The 22668-nt window shown below is 40.8% G+C and overlaps 1 protein-coding gene across 5 annotated transcripts in view; it reads right to left on the bottom strand.

The window, feature by feature from the left end:
• Positions 1-22668, bottom strand: part of klhl12 (kelch-like family member 12) — a 113821-nt gene that overhangs the window by 40983 nt on the left and 50170 nt on the right. For all 5 annotated transcript variants that reach the window (XM_073053945.1, XM_073053947.1, XM_073053946.1 and 2 more), the window contains one exon: positions 4282-4396. In XM_073053945.1, the coding sequence (XP_072910046.1) occupies positions 4282-4396 (115 nt within the window). The remainder of the gene's footprint in view (positions 1-4281; positions 4397-22668) is intronic.

Genomic DNA, 22668 nt, shown 5'->3' with positions numbered 1-22668 from the left:
ACCATCACTATAGGTCTAAAGTAGATACAATTTATTTGTCTATCTCCTCAGCCTTAGACCTCCTGGAAACCAGCAATACAGCGGCTGTGTGCTGGTTATTGATCACAGCTCAGAATTCAACAGCATCATCCCTCCCCTCAGTACTAATCAATAAGCTTGAAACCCGGGCCTCTGTACCTCTCTCCGCAAATGAATCATTGACTTCCTCATCAGGAGACCACAATCAGTATGGATTGGAAATAACATCTCCTCCTCGCTGACATTCAACACCAAGAATGCAGACAGCTCCTCATCCTTTCAGTTCTGCTCATTTTTCTCACAATACCTTAGACCTTACCAGACTTCTGTTTCAATGTTTCCCCTTAAATTGTCAACACAATCTCATTAAATATTTGCAAATCACAACAGCTCTCAGCTGTAGTTGTTTATCTTCATATCTGGAGTGTCAAAGGCAGTGGTGATCACATAATTTCATTAAGCAATCAAAACACATCAATGAAGCAAAACATCACTTCTCATTTGTACAAAAACTATTAGTCATACTGTTCTTTCTCAAAGCCTTTTTGCATTTGCAAAATCAATGTTTTGCACTCTGCTATTTTTCTGTTTTAACATGCATCTTTTATTTCAACGTCTCTCATAACCATAAAAATGGTTTACTTTTCACTTTAGTCCTTTCTCTAGCTATCATTGTTTTTTGGCACCAAGGTTTGGACCTACTGTACATCATCAATGATTTCATCCTGTTTTCCACCTGAATGATTTACAACCAAATAATGTAGAAGTATCTCACACACAGATGTGTGGTTGTTTGAAAAAATGTGTTCTTGTTCTGTTGTTTACTTTTTCTTTTCACATACAAATCTGGGGTTTTTCCTTGATAATAATTCCTAAATTCCCAATAGAAATGGAACATAAACCCCAAATGACCCTCCCTGGTAGTTCAGCAAGCATTTCCAGCAATGGCTACGGACATTGTTATTAGCTGACTGTAGTCAATCTGTAGAAACTGACTGATCTCACACCAGTAGTAACCCAAATTCAAAACATGGCCTTCTAACTACAGCTTGAGATTAAAAAAAAACTGGCGTAAGAAGCTTCTCAATGGTTTAACTTGTTGTTGGATGGCTTTTAAGATACAAAATATTTTTGATTGCCTCAAATATCCCAAATGTGAGCAACTCATCATACTAAATATATAGTGGTCACTTTTAACAAGAAATGTTACTGAAAAACACAAGCTAGTGCACTCAATCAACACACAAAGTGCTGGAGGAACTCAGCAGGTCAGACAGCATCTATGGAATGACGCCAGAATAAAAAGGAGGGGAGAGCGCAAGGAGGATAGATAGCAGGTGCTAAGTGATGCCACATGGGTTGGAACAGTAAAGAGTTGGAGAGGAAGGAATCTGATAGGAGAGGAGAGTGGGCCATTGGAGAAAGGGGAGGAGGAGGGGACCCAGGGAAAAACAATAGGCAAAGTGAGACTGTAAATTATTTCCACAGATGAAAAAGTTGACCATGCAATCAAAGTGCTTTTTTGTTGAACAGCTTTTCATATCCTTGTACTGCACTCAACGATAACTAGAAAGGACTAAACCTTTCATCCGTTGTGAGTAGGAACTAAATAGTACAGCATAAATTAGATAATGATGAAAAGCTTTCCAAACATTCTCCATACAACCAGGTATTAATGTGAAACGTAAAATAAATACTAAGTGATATTTTAATTTTCCATGATTCATTTTATCTTCTCAGTTTAAGAACAATCCGTAAGTTCAGTAGTTTTGAGAACCTCAGTTGTGTACCCATTAGGAACTTGTATCAACAACCAAGAAAGCAGAGAGTGTCATCTCATCTATTGAGCTGATCTGGATGTAAGATTTTGCACTCAAAAGGTAATCTGAACCGAAGTCCTCATCAGACTGGTATCTGTTTTCAGAGACCTTTTCCCTCTACTAAAGGTCATGTGGTGCACCAGAGACAGTGGTGAGTTACATCTTCAATATCAGCTTTTACTGAGAGCTGACACTCATAATGTTAAAATGATAAATGTTTTCCAAGATCTTGATTGCCAAGTGATCTGGTAGTTCTGTGATGGTATCACATTGGTAGAGGACAGTGATAGGATTGGGCCGAGCTAGAATGGATTTACCAAGGGTAAATCACGCTTGACTAATCTGTTGGAGATTTTCAAGGATGTAACCAGGAAGTTAGACGGAGGAGATCCAGTGGATGTAGTGTACCTCGATTTTCAGAAGGCATTTGATAAGGTCCCACATAGGAGATTGGTGGGTAAAATCAAAGCTCATGGCATTGGGGGGAAGACATTGACATGGATAGAAAACTGGTTGGCAGATAGAAAGCAAAGGGTAGCGGTGAATGGGTGTTTCTCGGAATGGCAGGTGGTGACTAGTGGGGTGCCACAGGGCTCGGTATTGGGACCACAGCTGTTTACCATTTACGTCAACGATTTAGATGAAGGCATTGAGAATAACATCAGCAAATTTGCTGATGATACTAAGCTGGGTGGCAGTGTGACATGTGATGAGGATGTTAGGAGAATTCAGGGTGACTTGGATAGGCTGGGTGAGTGGGCAGATACTTGGCAGATGATGTTTAATGTGAATAAGTGTGAGGTTATCCACTTTGGGAGTAAGAACAGGAAGGCAGATTATTATCTGAACGGTGTAGAGTTAGGTAAGGGAGAAATACAAAGAGATCTAGGAGTCCTTGTTCATCAGTCACTGAAGGTGAATGAGCAAGTGCAGCAGGCAGTGAAGAAGGCTAATGGAATGTTGGCCTTTATTACAAAGGGAATTGAGTACAGGAGCAAGGAATTCCTCTTGCATTTGTACAGAGCCCTGGTGAGACCACACCTGGAGTATTGTGTACAGTTTTGGTCTCCAGGGTTAAGGAAGGACATCCTGGCTGTAGAGGAAGTGCAGCGTAGGTTCACGAGGTTAATTCCTGGGACGTCTGGACTGTCTTACGCAGAAAGGTTAGAGAGACTGGGCTTGTACATGCTGGAATTAAGGAGATTGAGAGGGGATCTGATTGCAACATATAAGATTATTAAGGGATTGGACAAGATAGAGGCAGGAAATATGTTCCAGATGCTGGGAGACCCCAGTACCAGAGGGCATGGTTTGAAAATAAGGGGTAGGTCATTTAGGACAGAGTTAAGGAAAACCTTCTTCTCCCAGAGAGTTGTGGGGGTCTGGAATGCACTGCCTTGAAAGGCAGTGGAGGCCAATTCTCTGGATGCTTTCAAGAAGGAGCTAGATAGGTATCTTATGGATAGGGGAATCAAGGGATATAGGGACAAGGCAGGAACCGGGTATTGATAGTAGATGATCAGCCATGATCTCAAAATGGCGGTGCAGGCTCAAAGGGCCAAATGGTCTACTTCTGCACCTATTGTCTATTGACCCGTCTTTCAAATGCTTAGTATGAGATCTATTCTGTCACCCTTTTCAGTAAAGGATTTAACAGTGCCATGGAGATGAGATTGTAAGTATACATAAACGCAAGTATTATCTAGGTATCACAATACAATGATTGATGTTTCAGTGATATGTCTAGAGTGAAGAAAATGAACCACTGAAAGACTTGAGGAGGAGTAGGCCATTCAGCCTCATCATTCATCACTGATCTTCTATTTTAATACCATATTCAGGCTCTCTCTATACCACACGATACCTTTCACATCCAGATATCGATCCACCTCCTTAGCCTCCATTGCCTTCTGTGGTAGAGAATTCCAAATTTTCCATTACCCTACAGAGTATATAGGTTGAACAGTTTCCAACTCATCCTGTAGACTGACTCCACTCCAGCCAAAGCTTGTTGGAGACAGAGCAGTACTGCAGTGAAAAATATCGAGCTTGGTTTACTAACAGGCAGTGATCTTTCACAGCCTCCAGTAGGTAGTTCACAGCAGTGTCAAAATATCATCAATGCTGTGACCACAAAACCGTAAAAATTCTTTGGAAAGTAAGGGGAAACAATGCCAGTGCCCTCTCGCAGGCCAAAACCTCAATACCGAGGCTCTGATCACTTAGTCAGCTCTGGGTAGGTGGGTCATCCACCACAGTGCCCACAGAAGTGAAATGACTGCAAAGCATCCACAACCTGAGGGGCTGTCTAAGATCAGACAAGGGTGACTGTAAAATTGTCGGACAACCTGTTAATGGAGTCCATGTTACATGTTCCTCACTTCCAAGAGTCACCTAAATAGAAGCCAAATACAATAAGCGCCCATCCTTTTACGACACTCACCTAGCCTTGGCCTGGTTCGGGGACTTTGCATCTGTGTTCGAATTTCTGGCCTCAAGTGAAACTTCTTGGCTTCATCCACTAGATCTCGACACTGAAGGCTGCATCGAATCAGAGGCTATGGAAAGAGAGAAAATAATTATTCCAAATGGTTCACTGTTTGATATTAAGATGTCCATTTCCATGTCACTGACATGCTTCCATCTAGTCATACTGCAACACAAACAGGAGATAAGAAAGAAGCAAATTAATCGAGTAATTCCAAATCCTGAGTTAACTTTTGAAAAAACAGGGTGATCAATAATTTCTAAGTGCAGCATTGATTCTCCAACTAGAGAGAAAAGAAAATCACTAGATGTAGGTAATTCTATATGACAGGGAAAACAACTCATTCATCTGAGGGAGGGAATTACATAATTCAATCTAAAAGAAAATACTGGCATCACAGCTCGAAAGTGCACATTCATTGACAAACAATCTCTTAACAGAACATGAAAAATTCTGCAAATGCTGGAAATCCAAACCAACACACACAAAATACTGGAGGGAGAGTCTCAAGATGGCGCTCATGGAGTAAACCGCACTTAGGCTTTGCTCCAAAACTTTTACGTTTTTTAGCCTACAAACACCCCTTAAACTTATTCTAAAGGGGTTTAAATATACTGAATTCTTCTTTTTAAACTATTTGAATTATTCTCAACTTGCTGAAATGTCTAAAGTAAAAGAACCGAAACAGACGAAAGAATTGGTAACTTTAGAAGCAGTTGCGAAGATTGTGGAAGCTAAATTTGAAGAGATGCAGGAAAAATTATTCCAAAGGCTTTCGAAGTATGACGATCGTTTGAAATCACTCGAAGAAAAGTTTTTGGAACTTTCACTGGAATCACAAAAACAACAGGCAAGCATTTTGGCTCTTGAAGAAGCCGCTCGTAAGAAAGATCGTATGATTGAAAAGATACAAGAAGAGCAAACCTCGACTTCTCAACAGATGGATCGTTATAAAGTTAAAATTACGGATTTGGAAAATCGCTCTCGAAGGCAAAATCTCCGGTTAATTGGGATCCCGGAAGGATTTGAAAGCGGTGATCTTACCGTTTTCTTCTCTAAATTTCTAGTGGATGTCCTGGGCAAAGAGGTCCTGGATCCCCCCCCCCAATAATCGATCGAGCACATCGGGTAACAAGATTTTATGCAAGTTCAAGTTCGAAGCCGCGGCACATAATCTTGCGGATACACTACCCTCATATCAAAGATCGCTTGATCCGTGTGGCTCGTAAAAAAGGTATGATAATCCATCAAAATTTCAAGTTTCGTATCTTGGAAGACTATAGCCCAGAAGTATTACGGGCTAGGCTGGCTTTCAGATCGGTTATGTCGAATTTCCACCAGAAAGGCTACAAGCAAGTGCTGTTATTCCCAGCACATCTGAGAGTCGCCCTGGATGATGGAACTGTTCGGCTGTTTAAATCGCCTGCGGATGCTCAAGGTTTCCTGGATCAATGACATTCTATTGGGCTGATCAGAGTAATTTAGCCTATAGATTTGGATCTATTATGGATTGATATATGGGTCCTTTTTTTTTATATGGCTTGCATATACTTTTTATATACGATTAAAGCTTTCTTTTTTTTTCCTGCTGGGTTTATGCTGATTTTATAGTTTTTCATATTATTAATCTACTTGCGTTGAAAATGACCGATTAGGGTCTCTCTTCTGTTTTTCTTTTTTTTAAAATAAAAAACGATATACGCTTTCTTTTATACTTTTAACATCTGAATATTAAGACTGAGGAAAAAAAATGGCGTTTCTTCTTCCCGACTGACTCCAGTGTTTGGAGCGTCATAACTGTTTTGATGTATTTGAAAGTTTGAAACTTTTATTTATTGTTTTAATTCTTTTCTTTTAACTTTTTTGTTTATATACATTTATAACACTAATTTTATATCTTAACTTTCGTAGTATTAACCCTTTTTATAATGTGGGTTGTGTGTATTTTCTTAACTCTATTACGTTCGAGTTGCCGTCTTGAGACATGGGGGTAGTTTTAGTATTAGCTCGCTCGCTTGCCTTTTTTGGCTTTTTTCTTGGGGTTTCAAGGGTGGTGGGAGGGGGATTTCTCTTTCTTTTTTTGTTTTTTTGCTTGCTTTTCGCTTAGTTTTATTTTTTGGGCGCATATGAAACTACAAAAATGGCTGCAGTGCTATGACTTCCGGTTTCCTTTTGAACTTACTTCCTTCTTCCGGGTTCATGAGTTCACTTTTCTTTCGAACTTATGTATTAACTATAATATATACTGTCATGATGGTTAAGACTATTAATTTCGTTTCTTGGAATACTAATGGTTTAAATCATCCGATCAAACGGAAAAAAGTATCCAATGTATTCCATAGAATGAATGCTAATGTTATCTTTATACAAGAGACTCATGTAAGGAAGATGGATAGTCAGCGCTTGTTTAGGTTCTGGAAGGGCCAACAGTACCACTCAAATGTGCAAGCCAAAGTGAGAGGTGTGTCTATTTTCATAGACTCATCTACTGCTTTTATACATCATGAAACAATTTCAGATCCGCAGGGTAGATTTTTGCTTATTACTGGTTTACTTTGTAATCAAAAAGTTCTTCTAGTTAATGTTTATGCTCCAAATACTGATTGTCCTGAATTTTTTAAATGTTTATTTACATCCTTTCCCAATCTGAATCAATATAGATTGATAATGGGCGGGGATTTTAATTGTTGTTTAAACCCTGTGATGGATAGGTCCAAGCCCATTCAAATTTTGCCGAATAAATCGGCTTCTCTTATTAATTCCTTTATGGTTGATTCAGCTATTTGTGAAATTTGGCGTTTTTTACACCCTAATGATAAAGAGTTTTCATACTTTTCCCATGTCTATCATAGTTATTCAAGAATTGATTACTTTTTCATTGATCAGCATTTACTTACAGATGTCATGGATTGTAAATATGACTCAATTACCATATCTGATCATGCACCTTTGAAGTTATCTATTAAGGTGACGGATTCATATATTAGTACGAAAAGTTGGAGGCTTAATCCTGTTCTTTTGCAGGACTCTGACTTTATTAACTTTATTAAACAGCAAATTGATTTGTTTTTCTCAATAAATTCTACAGCAGAGATCTCTAGTGGAATTTTATGGGATACTTTTAAGGCATATATTCGGGGACAGATTATTTCATATTCTGCTGGAGTTAGGAAACGAACTAATTCCAAAATATTAACATTAGTTGATAAAATTAAGGCAATTGATAAGATCTACTCATCAACTCCTAGTAAAGAACTTTATAAAGAAAGAGTGGAACTCCAAATGGAACATAGTTTACTATTAACCTCCTCGATTGAAAGTCAGTTAATTAAATCGAAAGCTCAATTTTATACATATGGAGATAAGTCAGGTAAACTACTAGCTAATCAATTGAAAATTGCTTCAGATAAGCGACAAATTACTAGGATTCGTAAACAAGATGGTACTTTGACGATTGACCATAAAGAGATAAATAAAGCCTTTCAAGATTTTTATAATTCCTTATATCAATCAGAATGTACTAAGGACTCTTCTATTATGAATGAATTTTTAGGGAAATTGAATATTCCAAAAGTAACTGTTGAAGATAACGTATTTTTGGATACACCTATTACCGAGTCTGAAATAGAAAAGGCTATTTTTTCAATGAACTCGGGTAAAGCTTCAGGTCCAGATGGTTTTTCCGTAGAATTTTTTAAATTCTTTTCTTTTATACTTTCTCCTTGGCTTTGTAAAATTTTTAAAGATGCATTAAGTATAGGTAAACTACCACAATCTTTTTATGAAGCTTCTATTTCTTTAATTCTTAAAAAAGATAAAGACCCGACTGAATGTGCATCCTATCGACCTATATCTTTGCTGAATACGGATTTTAAGATTTTTAGTAAAATTTTAGCTATTAGATTAGAAAATATATTACCTCGGATTATTTCTGAAGATCAGACCGGATTTATTAAAAATCGCTATTCATCTTTTAACATTAGAAAATTAATTAATATTGCTTATACCTCTACATCTAAAATCCCTGAATGTATTATCTCTTTGGATGCCGAAAAAGCATTTGATAGAGTCAAATGGTCATATTTATTCAATACATTGCAACATTTTAATTTTGGATCAAAATTTATATCATGGATTAAGTTAATATATCATAAACCTTTAGCTTCGGTTTTTACCAATAATCAAAAATCCCCTTTCTTTCAATTATTTCGCGGTACAAGACAAGGTTGTCCTTTGAGCCCTTTATTATTTGATATTGCTTTAGAACCCTTGGCTATAGCTATTCGTGAATCACCCAATATTTTAGGCATTACCCGTGGAGAGACGATGTATAAGGTATCATTATATGCGGACGATTTATTATTATATATATCTGATCCTGAAAAATCTATTCCTGCTATTTCTTCTTTACTTGCTCAATTTAGTAATTTTTCTGGTTATAAATTGAATTTTAATAAGAGTGAACTTTTTCCATTAAATATGTATATTCCAATTTATAATCATGTACCATATAGAATCGTTACAGATTATTTTACCTATTTAGGTATTAAAATTACTAAAAAACATAAAGATTTGTTTAAAACTAATTTTTTACCCTTAATAGATCAAATTAAGCAACTTGCTAATAGATGGTCCCCACTATCTTTGTCTTTGGTAGGCAGAGTTAATGCCATTAAGATGATGATATTACCTAAATTTCTATATTTATTTCAAGCATTACCAATTTTTATCCCTAAATCTTTTTTTGATATGGTTGACTCTAAAATATCTTCCTATTTGTGGCAGAACAAAAATCCTAGATTAGGTAAAAAATATTTACAGAAGCCAAAGAAGGAGGGCGGCTTGGCTTTACCAAACCTAAGATTTTACTATTGGGCAGTTAATATACGGTATTTGATATTTTGGACACAAGAATTGACTACAGTAGCTGGCCCACAATGGGTAAATTTGGAATGTAAATCTGTGCAAGATTTCTCATTGATCTCAATCTTAGGATCTTCACTTCCTTTTTCGTTACTCAAAATTAATAAACAGATAACTAATCCCATAGTTAAGTATACATTACGAATCTGGTTTCAATTTCGTAAATCTTTTGGCTTGAATAAGTTTATACTGTCAAGTCCTATAATATCTAATTACTTCTTTCGGCCATCATCTATAGATCAAGCTTTTTTCCTATGGAAAACAAAAGGTATAACATGTTTTCGTGACCTGTATTTGGATGATAACATTATGTCCTTTGAACAGTTATCTAACAAATACAATTTATCTAAAACCCATTTTTTTAGATACTTACAAATTAGAAATTTTCTATATAATGAATTAAAGTCTTTTTCGAAAGAATGTCCATTGGATATTACAGAGAGAATTCTAACTCTTAATCCTTATCAAAAGGGTTTAGTAGCTATCATTTACAATATGATTATGAAGATACAGCCGGATATATCAGAAAAAATTAAGAAGGAATGGCAGGAAGAATTGCATTGCCCTATATCTACTGAGCAATGGGAAAAAATTTTATTATTGGTAAACTCATCCTCTATTTGTGCTAAACATGCTCTAATACAATTCAAGGTTGTACACAGAGCCCACATGTCTAAAAATAAACTTGCTCGATTTTATTCTTATGTTAATCCAATCTGTGATAGATGTCATTCTGATATTGCTACATTGACCCATATGATTTGGTCTTGTCCTTGTTTACAAAGCTATTGGAAGGATATTTTTAATATCATTTCAAGAGTTTTAAATATTAATCTTCAACCACATCCTTTTACTGCAATTTTTGGTCTACCTATGATAGATAATATGTGTCTATCTGCTTCATCTCAGCGAATGATTGCATTTGTTACACTATTGGCTAGAAGATCTATTTTATTGAACTGGAAAGAAATTAATCCTCCAACTGTATTTCAGTGGCTCTCTCAAACCATTTCCTGTTTGAGTTTAGAAAAAATTAGAAGTGTGGTCTTTAACTCCTCAGTTAAATTTGAGGAAACTTGGAGACCATTTATTCAACACAAAATACTGGAGAAACTCAGCATGTCAGGCAGCATCTGTGGAAAAGAATAAATAGTCAACATTCCAACATCCTCTTCAGGACTGGAAAGGAAGGGGGAAGACGCCAGAATACAAAGGTGGGGGGAGGGAATGGAGGATAGCTAGAAGGAAATAGGTGAAGATAGGCAGGTGGATGAGAAAGGTAGAGGGCTGGAGAGGAGAGTTGTCATAAAGGTATGTTGTTAAATAATATGACCTCCATCAATACCATGAGGGAACTGAAACCAGACAAGGGAAACCCTGAGCTTTGTACCACCGTAACATACATAGGGATACACAACAGATAAATGACTAATAAACATCTAAAACAAAAAATGCAGATGCCAGAAATCTAAAATAGAAACAGAAAAGAAACTCGTTACATGGCAATAATGGTTGGTAAGCAGCCCATCAAGACTGCTTTACCATTCAATCATGGATGATTTTTTTAAACCCTATTCTCTCCTTCTGCCTGTAACCCATAAACCATCCACCACTCCTGAACAATCAAGAACCTAACGATCTCTGCCTTAGATCACTCAATGACTTGTCCTCTACAGCCCTCTGATGGTCAGACTGAGAATTCAACACACAAAATGCTGCCTGGCCTGCTGAGCTCCTCCAGCATTTTGTGTGTGTTGCTCAGATTTCCAGCATCTGTACATCTTCTCTTGTTTGTGATTGAGAATTCAAAGTTGGTCTTGTCAATTGACATGTGCTCCCATTGTAAATATACTACACAGTTCCACAGAACCACTTGTTTACATGCAAAACATTTCAGCACAATGTACAAATATAACTACTGAAACTACTGATTATCTTATTAGTTAGATAGTTGGATGATATAAAAATCCAACATATCTAATGTTTTAAAATTCCAAATGAAGTAGAGACACTGGCATGCATTCTTCATCATCCCAATATTATGTTGAGCCCAGGATAGCTCCAAAAAGAGTTTGACACCCAGAAACTTAAAGCTGTTCACCCTTTTCACGTCAATCAGGACTGGTGAATGCTCTTCTGACCTCTCTTTCCTGAAGAACACAATCAATTCCTGGTCTTGTGAACACAGAGTGTAACAACACTCAATCTATCTCACTCACTCCTGAGATGTTTTACCCACACACCATCTGCAAATATATAAATAGCATTTGAGCTGTGCTTTTCAGAGGAGAAGCAGTGGCTCAAACATCCATCCTCGAGGTGTGCCTGTGTAGACTGTCAGTGAGGAGGAGATGTTACCAGTGATCTGGACTGACTGAGATCTCCCAATAAGGAAGTCTAGGATCCACTTACAGAGGATGTGGCAGAGGTCCAACTTTAGAAGCTTTGTGATTAATACTGATAATGGTATTGTATGTTGAGCTGAATCCTATGTTCTGCTGTTATCTCCAAAGCAGAATGGGATCTAAGGCATCTGTACCCCCATCTCGATGGTTATGCAAGAAGAGACAATGGTGGGGGTTTTGATGATGGATACTGCTCTTCCTGAGGCAGCGCTCCATGTAAATATACCCAGTGGTGGGGGACATTGCCTGTGATGGACTGGGCTACATCTGTCACTCTCTGTAACCTTTACCATTCCTGGGCACTGGTGTTTCCACACCAGGCTGTGATGCAACCAGCTATTATTATACATCCATAGGCATCTGTCAGAGATCTTGGTGACTTGCCAAAGCTACACAAACTTCTAAGAAAGCAGAGGTGCTGTCATGACTTCTTTGTGATGACGTCTGTGTTCTGGTCCCAGGACAGATCCTCTGATATGTTAACACCAAGGAATTTAGAGCTATTGAGCCTCTCTAGCTCTGTTCCCCCAGTAGTGACTGGCACATGGACCTTGAGATTCTTCTATCAGCTCTTCAGTTTTGCTGATGTTAAGTGATCGGGTGGTGCTCAATCAAATTTGCAATCTCCCTCCTATATGCTGATTCATCATCACTTTTGACTCAGCCAACAAATGTGGCATCATCAGCAAACTTAAATATGGCATTGGAGCTGTGCTTAGCCACGCAGTACTGTGCTGCACCTGTGCTGATGCTGAGTGTAGAGGAGATGGTGTTGCAAATTCATACTAATTGGGGATTTCCAGTCAGGAAATCAAGGACCCAGTTGTACAGGGAGGTACCGAGGCTCAGGTCATGGAGGTTAGTGAAGAGAGTTTGAAGACATCCATGAATACTTCAGCCAGTTCGTCAGCACGGGCTTTTGATACCCGGCCAGGTAGAAAGACAGATACTTTATTGATCCTAAAGGATATTACAGTGTCACAGTAGCATTACAAGTGCACAGATATTTTTACTGCGCTCATGGTATGTTTTTTTTTATCAATTATGCTATTGTTTGCACTGTTGTAAATATATGTTGTAACTATGTGGTTTTGTGCAGGTCTTGTAGCTTTAGTTTTTGGTCTTGTTTGTCTGGTGGATTTGGAGCTCCTTTCCGGGGAACGTGCTAAGATGGTAGCGCGATATTAATACGCAGCAGCCTCTCCGGACTCTGGATTGGGGATTGCCAAAAGTTGTGTGGATTTTCTAGTGTAGTCTGTTTTGTCATATGCTTTTGTGATATAATTCTGGAGGAACGTTGTCTCTTTTTTAAACTGCATTGCATTTGTGGTTTCTAAATGACAATAAACTGAATCTGAATATACAAATATTAGAAGAGAAGTAAGAAAGAATAAAAAAATAAAGTTACCTCAAACAGTCTAACAGGAAGGGGTCACAATCCTCCAATTATGGTCTGACCAAAGCCTTATAAAGTCTCAGCACTGCATCCTAGCTTTTATAATCTGGTCTTCTCAAAATGAATACTAACATTGCATTTGTCTTTCTTATTACTGATTCAACAAGGATTTGAGTCTGTTTGTACTTCTGATTTTGGAATTTGCTCCGCTTAGAAAATAGTCGATACCTTTATTGCTAAAAGTGCATGACAATACACTTCCCTACACTGTATTCCATCTGTCACTTCTTTGCCCAGACTCCTTATCTAAGTCCTTCTGTAGACTTCGTGCTTCCTCAACACGTCTGTGTATCATCCACAAACGTGGCCACAGAGCCATCAATTCTGTCATCTAGACCACTGATATATAACGTGAAGTGTAGCAGACCCGCCACTGACCTCTGCAGAGCACCTGTAATCAATGGCAGCCAATCAGAAAAGTCCTCTTATCCTATTCTTTGCCTTCTGCCAGTCATCCAGTCTTCCGTCAATGTCAACTTTTCCTGTAATACCGTGGGCTCTTATCTTGTTTAGCAGCCTTGCGTCTGACACCTTGTCAAAGGCCTTCTGAAATCCAAGTAAAATCCAGTCTTGAAGGATATTCTGATATCAACTTCGAAGACAGAGATCACAGGGTCACCGGATGCTGTCAGGATTTGCATAGATCTAGTGTTTCTCTGTCTTTTAAAGAAATTAAACTCAGCAAGGTGTGGAGCATTGCTGTCATTGATACTATTAGCTTTTGCCTTATAGGAAGTAATGGCATGCAATCCCCGCCCCAACTGTTATGCATCCATCTCTCTCTTTAATTTCACATGGAATTGCCTTTTACTCTCACGTTGCCCTTCCATAGGTTGTACTGGACTTCCTTGAGGATCCTCAATTGTTCCTTGAACACCACAGATCTAGCCCTCAGAAGAGTGAATCTCCTGGTTTATGCAGGGCACTCAACCAAACAAGTCCTGATGAAGTTAGCAACAGCTGTGTATATTCATCTTCAGATCTGAATCGCTGAATATATTCCAGTCTACTGATTCATAGCAGTCTCGTAAATGCTCCTCTGCCTCTTTATTTGTTTTTAAAAAAAGAGCATTTAGATTCTTAAAAGATTACAGAGCAATTCTCAGTACTTCAAAGGCCTCTGAAATACACAGATGTGAATCACAAGACCCTACAAACCTTTGAAACAATGCTGAACAAATGGTGTTTTAACCAACCCTCATTGAAATAATGAAATAAAAGAGGAACAATAAAAATTTGAGGCATTAAGTATAACCCATATAGGAACAAGGAATGAAAAGGCAAATATCCTGGCAAGAGGAGAATTTTATTTAAAGCACCAACAGATTCAACAGATAATTTAATACAAATTGAGCTTGTTAAAGTTGATACTGCTGAAAATAAATACATTACACTCTATGTTTAAGTGATCTTGTGTGTACTTCTTTTAACTTATCTCACTCAGTACAGGCCATTCAGACCATAACTTTGCATGAAGCTTTTAACATATTCCAAGATTAATCTCTACCACATCCTTCCCATGTAACCCTCCAAAGTTCTTTCATCCATGTGCTTATCCAAGAGCATCTTAAATGTCCCTAATGTATCTCCTTCTATCACCACCCCTGGCAGCACATTCCATGCATCCACCTCTCTGGGTCAAAAAACCTACTTCTGACATCATTCCTCCAGTCACCTCAAAATTATACCCTCTCCTACTTGGTGCCATTCCACCCTGGGTGCCCACTCTATCTATGTCACTTATCATCTTATACATTTCTATCAAGTCACCTCTTATCCTCCTTCACTCTAAGGAGAAAATCCCTAGCTCACTCGATCTTTCCTGATATACATGCTGTCTAATCCAGGCAACAGTCTAGTAGATCTCCTCTGCACAGTCTATAAATCTTCCACACATTTCCTATAATGAGATGACTAGAAATGAACACAATACTCTAAGTGTGCTCTATCCAGAGTTTTATAGAGCTGCAAAATTAACTTGTGCCTCTGGAAGCAGAGTGACAGAGTTTTAGTTCAACGGGCTTAGGTGGTAACCAGACGAGGAGAGGTAGGAAGTGTGTGTGTGAGGCCAGTTTTCTATGTTCGGTGTCAGATGTGGAGTGTCCTGAAGTCTCCCAGCCTCCCGGACGACCATATCTGCACCCGGTGTGCTGAGCAGCAACTCCTAAGGGACCGAGTTAGGGAACTGGAGATGCAGCTCGATGAACTTCAACTGATCAGGGAGAGTGAGGAGTTGATAGAGAGGAGTTATAGGTAGGTGGTCACACTGGGGGCATGGGAGACGGACAAGTGGGTGACAGTCAGGAGGGGGAAGAGGAAGAGTCAGGTACGAGAGAGTACCCCTGTGGCTGTACCCCTTGACAATAAGTACTCCTGTTTGAGTACTGTTGGGGGGGTGGGGGGGGGGGGGGGCAGCCTACCTGGGGGAAGCGGCGGTGGCCGTGCCTCCGGCACAGAGTCTGGCCCTGTGGTTCAGAAGGGAAGCGAAGAGGAAGTCAGAAGTGATAGGGGACTCTATAGTTAGGGGTTCAGACAGGCGATTCTGTGGACTCGGAATCTGTGAAACTCGGATGGTAGTTTGCTTCCCAGGGTCCGGGATGTTTCAGATCGTGTCCAAGGTATCCTGTGGTGGGAGGGAGAACAGCCGGAGATCGTGGTACATATTGGTACCAATGACATAGATAGGAAAAGGGAAGAGGTCCTGAAAACAGACTACAGGGAGTTAGGAAGGAAGTTGAGAAGCAGGACTGCAAATGTAGTAATCTTGGGATTACTGCCTGTCCCACGCGACAGTGAGAATAGGAATAGAATGAGGTGGAGGATAAATGCTTGGCTGAGGGATTGGAGCAGGTGGCAGGGATTCAGATTTCTGGATCATTGGGACCTCTTTTGGGGCAGGAGTGACCTGTACAAAAAGGACGGGTTGCACTTGAATCCCAGGGGGACCAATATCCTGGCGGGGAGGTTTGCTAAGGCTACTGGGGACAGTTTAAACTAGAATTGTTGGGAGTGGGAACCGAACTGAAGAGACTGGGGAAGAGGAGGTTGACTCACAAATAGAGAAAGCTTGCAGACAGTGCGAGAGGGAGGATAGGCAGGTGATAGAGAAGGGATGCGCTCAGACCGAAGGCTTGAGATGTGTCTATTTTAATGCAAGGAGTGTTGTGAACAAAGCGGATGAGCTTAGAGCGTGGATCAGTATTTGGAGCTATGATGTGGTGGCCATTACAGAGACTTGGATGGCTCAGAGAAAGGAATGGTTACTTCAAGTGCCGGGTTTTAGATGTTTCAGAAAGGACAGGGAGGGAGGCAAAAGAGGTGGGGACGTGGCACTGTTGATCAGAGATAGTGTCATGGCTGCAGAAAAGGTGGACGCCGTGGAGGGATTGTCTACGGAGTCTCTGTGGGTGGAGCTTAGGAACAGGAAGGGGTTGATAACTTTATTGGGTGTTTTTTTATAGGCCGCCCAATAGTAACAGGGATATCGAGGAGCAGATAGGAAAACGGATCCTGGAAAAGTGTAATAATAACAGAGTTGTCGTGATGGGAGATTTTAATTTCCCAAATATCGATTGGCATCTCCTAGAGCAAGGGGTTTAGATGGGGTGGAGTTTGTTAGGTGTGTTCAGGAAGGTTTCTTGACACAATAAGTAGATAAGCCTAAAGAGGAGAGGCTGCACTTCATATGGTATTGGGAAATTAACCTGGGCAGGTGTCAAATCTCTCAGTGGGAGAGCATTTTGGAGATAGTGATCATAATTCTGTCTCCTTTACAATAGCATTAGAGAGCGATAGGAACAGACAAGTCAGAAAAGCGTTTAATTGGAGTAAGGGGAATTATAAGGCTATCAAGCAGGAAATTGGAGGCTTAAATTGGAAACAGATGTTCTCAGCGAAAAGTACGGAAGAAATGGGACAAATATTCAGGGGATTTTTGTGTAGAGTTCTGTATAGGTACGTTTCAATGAGACAGGGAAGTTATGGTAGGGTACAGGAACCATGGTGTACAAAGGCTGTAATAAATCTAGACAAGAAAAGAAAAGCTTAAAAAGGTTCAGAGAGCTAGGTAATGTTAGAGATCTAGAAGATTATAAGGCTACCAGGAAGGAGCTTAAGAAGAAAATTAGGAGGGCCAGAAGGGGACATGAGAAGGCTTTGGCGGGCAGAATTAAGGAAAACCCCAAGGCATTCTAGAAGTATGCGAAGAGCAAGAGAAAAAGACATGAGACCTAAACAGATTGGGACCTAGCAAGTGTAATAGTGGGAAAGTGTGAATGGAACCGGAGGAAATAGCAGAGGTACTTAATGAATACTTTACTTCAGTATTCACTGTGAAAAAGGATCTTGGTGATTGTAGTGATGACTTGCAGCAGACTGAAAAGCTTGAGCATGTAGATATTAAGGAAGAGGATGTGCTGGAGCTTTTGGAAAGCATCAAGTTGGATAAGTCACCGGGACCGGATGAGATGTACCCCAGGCTACTGTGCGAGATGAGGGAGGAGATTGCTGAGCCTCTGGCGATGATCTTTGAATCATCAATGGGGACGGGAGAGGATCCAGAGGATTGGAGGGTTGTGGATGTTGTTCCTTTATTCAAGAAAAGGAGATAGCCTAGAAAATTAGACCAGTCAGCATTACCTCAGTGGTTGGTAAGTTGATGGAGAAGATCCTGAGAGACAGGATTTATGAACATTTGGAGAGGTATAATATGATTAGGAGTAGTCATCATGGTTTTGTCGAGGGCAGGTTGTGCCTTATGAGCCTGATTGAATTTTTTGACGATGTGACTAAACACATTGATGAAGGAAGAGCAGCAGATGTAGTGAATATGGATTTCAGCAAGGCATTTGATAAGCTACCCCATGCAAGGCTTATTGAGAAAGTAAGGAGGCATGGGATCCAAGGGTCATTGCTCTGTGGATCTAGAACTGGCTTGCCCACAGAGTGGTTGTAGACGGGTCATATTCTGAATGGAGGTCAGTCACCAGTGGAGTGTCTCAGGTTGGAGGTGTTGTGGATAGTGTGGAGGGCTGTCAGAGGTTACAGCGGGACATTGATAGGATGCAAAACTGGGCTGAGAAGTGGCAGATGGAGTTCAACCCAGATAAGTGTGAAGTGGTTCATTTTGGTAGGTCAAATATGATGGCAGAATATAGTATTAATGGTAAGACTCTCGGCAGTGTGGAGGATCAGAGGGATCTTGGGGTCTGAGTCCATAGGGCGCTCAAAGCTGCTGTGCAGGTTGACTCTGTGGTTAAGAAGATGTATGGTGTATTGGCCTTCATCAATCGTGTAATTGAATTTAGTAGCCGAGAAGTAATGTTGCAGCTATATGGGACCCTAGTCAGACCCCACTTGGAGTACTGTGCTCAGTTCTGGTTGCCTCACTACAGGAAGGATGTGGAAGCCATAGAAAGGGTGCAGAGGAGGTTTACAAAGATGTTGCCTGGTTTGGGGAGCATGCCTTATGAGAATAGGTTGAGTGAACTCGGCCTTTTCTCCTTGCAGCGACGGAAGATGAGAGGTGACCTGATAGAGATGTACAAGATGAAGAGAGGCATTGATCGTGTGGATAGTCAGAGGCTTTTTCCCAGGGCTGAAGTGGTTGCCATAAGACGTCACAGGTTTAAGGTGCTGGGGAGTAGGTACAGAGGAGATGTCAGGGGTAAGTTTTTTTTAACTCAGAGAATGATGAGTGTGTGGAATGGGCTGCCGGCAACAGTGGTGGAGGTGGATACGATAGGGTCTTTTAAGAGGCTTTTAGATAGGTACATGAAGTTTAGTAAAATACAGGGCTATAAGTAAGCCTAGAAATTTCTAAGGTAGGGTCATGTTTGGCACAACTTTCTGGGCCAAAGGGCCTGTATTGTGCTGTAGGTTTTCTATGTTTCTATGAAATGAATCCCCCAACTAACAATCATATCAAATGCCTTCTCAACCACCCTGTTAACCTGCACTAGAACTTTGAGGGATCTATGGATGTGATTCTGAAGATCCCACTGTTTCACCAGTGCTAAAAACCCTGTCATTAACGGTGTATTCTGTCATCAAATTTGACCTTCCAAAGTGAATAACTTCATGCTTTTCTGGGTTGAACTCCATCTGCCACTTCTCAACCCACCTCTGTCAATATCCTGTATTGTAGACAACCTTCTACACCATTCACAACTCTATCAACCTTCGTGTCATCTGCAAACTTACTAATCCAACTGTCCACTTCCTCATCCAAGTCATTTGTAAAACTATCAAAGAGCAGGGGTCCCAAAAAAAATCCCTGTGGAACACCGCTGGTCACCAATTTCCAGGTGGAATATGCTCTATCTACAACCACCCACTGCGTTCTGTGGGCATACCAATTCTAAATCTACATAGCCAAGTTTCCCTGGATCCCGTACTTTCTATATGAGCCTACCATATGCGAGCTTGTCAAATGCCTTACTAAAACCTTTATACACCAGATGTACTGCTCTACTTCAATCAATGTGCTTTGTCACATCCTCAAAGAATTCAATCAGGATCATGAGGCATGACCTGCCCCTCACAAAGCCATGCTGACTATCCCTAATCAGTCCATGCATCTCCAGATGTTTGTAAACCCTGTGTCTAAGAATAATCTCTAACACTTTACCTATCACTGGTGTAAGGCTCACTGGTCTGTAATTTGCACGATTATCCCTATTACTTTTCTTGAAGAAAGGATTTCCTTTTGTCACCCTCCAGTTCTCTGTTCCTACTCCTATGGCCAATGAGGACTCAAAGATCATCACCACAGTCATCTCTTCCCTTGCTTCCCATAGTAAACTGGGGTATATCCCATATGGCTCCGGGGACTAATCTATCCTACGTTTTTCAGAAGTCCTAAGACATCCTCTTTCTTAACATCGACATGTTCTGGCCTACTGGGGACTCCAGCATGCCTGCCACACCTCAGCTCTCTTCTACCATGCCTCCAGTGCAAACTCCCCTGGGTGGCTGCAACAGGTGATGCCACGCAGTGCCCCCGCAGTCAGTTTTGCTAATAAACTGGACTTGCAAAAAGGGCCCGTAGGATCACTGGAGACCCAAGTCATCCCAACACAATCTATTCCAACTGCTACCAACCAGGAAGCAGTACCACAGCGTAAAAGCCAGGACCAACAGGCTCCGGGACAGCTTCTTCCACTTGGCCATCAGACTGATGAAGTCATGCTGATTTGAGTGTACTCTATATTACATTGACTGTTCTATTTATTATAAATTATTATAAATCCCTATGATTGCACACGGATCATTTAGACGGAGACATAATGTAACGATTTTTACTCCTCATGTACATGAAGGATGTAAGAAATAAAGTCAATTCAAGTATATATTTTACTTCCCAAGTACTAAATGTCTCCCATAGAGTGGCAAGTCCTCATCTACTGAAAAAGCCTGTTCCCCTTTTTATTTATTTAAAAGTATTGACAGTGACTTTGACGAGCTGTAAAACAAAAGCAGCAATATCACAAGGATCCTGGAATGAGACTGAAAATGAGAACAGCCTATATTCGGAATTATCCACATCGAGGAGGGTAAGAGCGAGGGTGGTAGGGCAAATTCTAAAAATGACCAAAATAGTTGTGAGAGCAAAGTTGAGGAGGCAAAGAGTTTCACTAAGTCTTGCAAAATGGAGGGCAAAAAGTAGAATAGCAAATTAACTTATTACAGCTTACAGGTTAGAAGTAAAATCTAAGTCTAGTGACAGGCGCCACAGAGTTACCTACAATGAAAGAGCATTTCAGATGCCTGACTTACAAACAATGACTAGCTGACTGCCTGTTATATAGTACATGCAGGATGTCAAGCTCCATACAGATGTTGATAACTTTGTTATCAGAACTTCCTAAAATTCAATACACCCATAGACAAGCTGGAGGAACTTGTTTGTACGTGTTGATTTGACCACAGCATCTGCAGTGTACTTTGTGTTGACAATTTAGGCACCATGGTATGTAGCGGCTGGTCAGAGTTCAAAGTTCAATTCCAACATCATCTTAAGGAGTCTACGCATCCTCTCCATGGAATGAGCAAACACGAGGAAATCTGCAGAAGCTGGAAATTCAAACAACAACACACACAAAGTGCTGGTGGAACACAGCAGGCCAGGCAGCATCTATAAGGAGAAGCTCTGTCGACATTTCGGGCCGAGACCCTTCGTCAGGACTAACCGAAAGGAAAGATAGTAAGAGATTTGAAAGTAGTGGGGGGAGGGGGAAATGCAAAATGATAGGAGAAGTCCGGAGGGGATGGGATGAAGCTAAGAGCTGGAAAGGTGATTGGCAAAAGTGATACAGAGCCGGAGAAGGGAAAGGATCATGGGACAGGAGGCCTCAGGAGAAAGAAAGGGGTGGGGGGGGGGGGGAAGCACCAGAGGGAGATGTAGAACAGGCAAACAACTAAATATGTCAGGGATGGGGTAAGAAGGGGAGGAGGGGCATTAATGGAAGTTAGAGAAGTCAATGTTCATGCCATCAGGTTGGAGGCTACCCAGCCGGTATATAAGGTGTTGTTCCTCCAACCTGAGTTTGGATTCATTTTGACAATAGAGGAGGCCATGGATAGACATATCAGAATGGGAATGGGACATGAAATTAAAATGTGTGGCCACTGGGAGATCCTGCTTTTTCTGGTGGATCGAGCGTAGGTGTTCCGCGAAACGGTCTCCCAGTCTGCGTCGGGTCTCACCAATATATAAAAGGCCACACCGGGAGCACCAGATGCAGTATACCACACCAGCCGACTCACAGGTGAAGTGTCGCCTCACCTGGAAGGACTGTCTGGGGCCCTGAATGGTGGTGAGGGAGGAAGTGTAAGGGCAGGTGTAGCACTTGTTCAGTTTACAAGGATAAATGCCAGGAGGGAGATCGGTGGGAAGGGATGGGGGGGGGACGAGTGGACAAGGGAGTCGCGTAGGGAGTGATCCCTGAGGAAAGCAGAAAGAGGGGGCGAGGGAAAGATGTGCTTGGTAGTGGGATCCCGTTGGAGGTGGCGGAAGTTACGGAGAATTATATGTTGGACCTGGAGGCTGGTGGGGTGGTAGGTAAGGACAAGGGGAACCCTATCCCGAGTGGGTTGGCAGGCGGATGGGGTGAGGGCAGATGTGCGGGAAATTGGAGAGATGCGTTTGATAGCAGAGTTGATGGTGGAAGAAGGGAAGCCCCTTTGTTTAATAAAGGAAGACATCTCCTTCGTCCTGGAATGAAAAGCCTCATCCTGAGAGCAGATGCAGCGGAGACGGAGGAATTGTGAGAAGGGGATAGCATTTTTGCAAGAGACAGGGTGGGAAGAGGAATAGTCCAGGTAGCTGTGAGAGTCTGTAGGCTTAGAGTAGATATCAGTAGATAAGCCGTCTCCAGAGATGGAGACAGAAAGATCAAGAAAGGGGAGGGAGGTGTCGGAAATGGACCAGGTAAATTTGAGGGCAGGGTGAAAGTTGGAGGCAAAGTTAATGAAGTCAACGAGCTCAGTATGCATGCAGGAAGCAGCGCCAATGCAGTCGTCGATGTAGCGAAGGAAAAGGGGGGACAGATACCCGTA

Source organism: Hemitrygon akajei, chromosome 8 (assembly GCF_048418815.1).
Source record: "Hemitrygon akajei chromosome 8, sHemAka1.3, whole genome shotgun sequence".
NCBI lineage: Eukaryota > Metazoa > Chordata > Chondrichthyes > Myliobatiformes > Dasyatidae > Hemitrygon > Hemitrygon akajei.
This window is presented reverse-complemented; position numbering and strand designations above follow the sequence as displayed.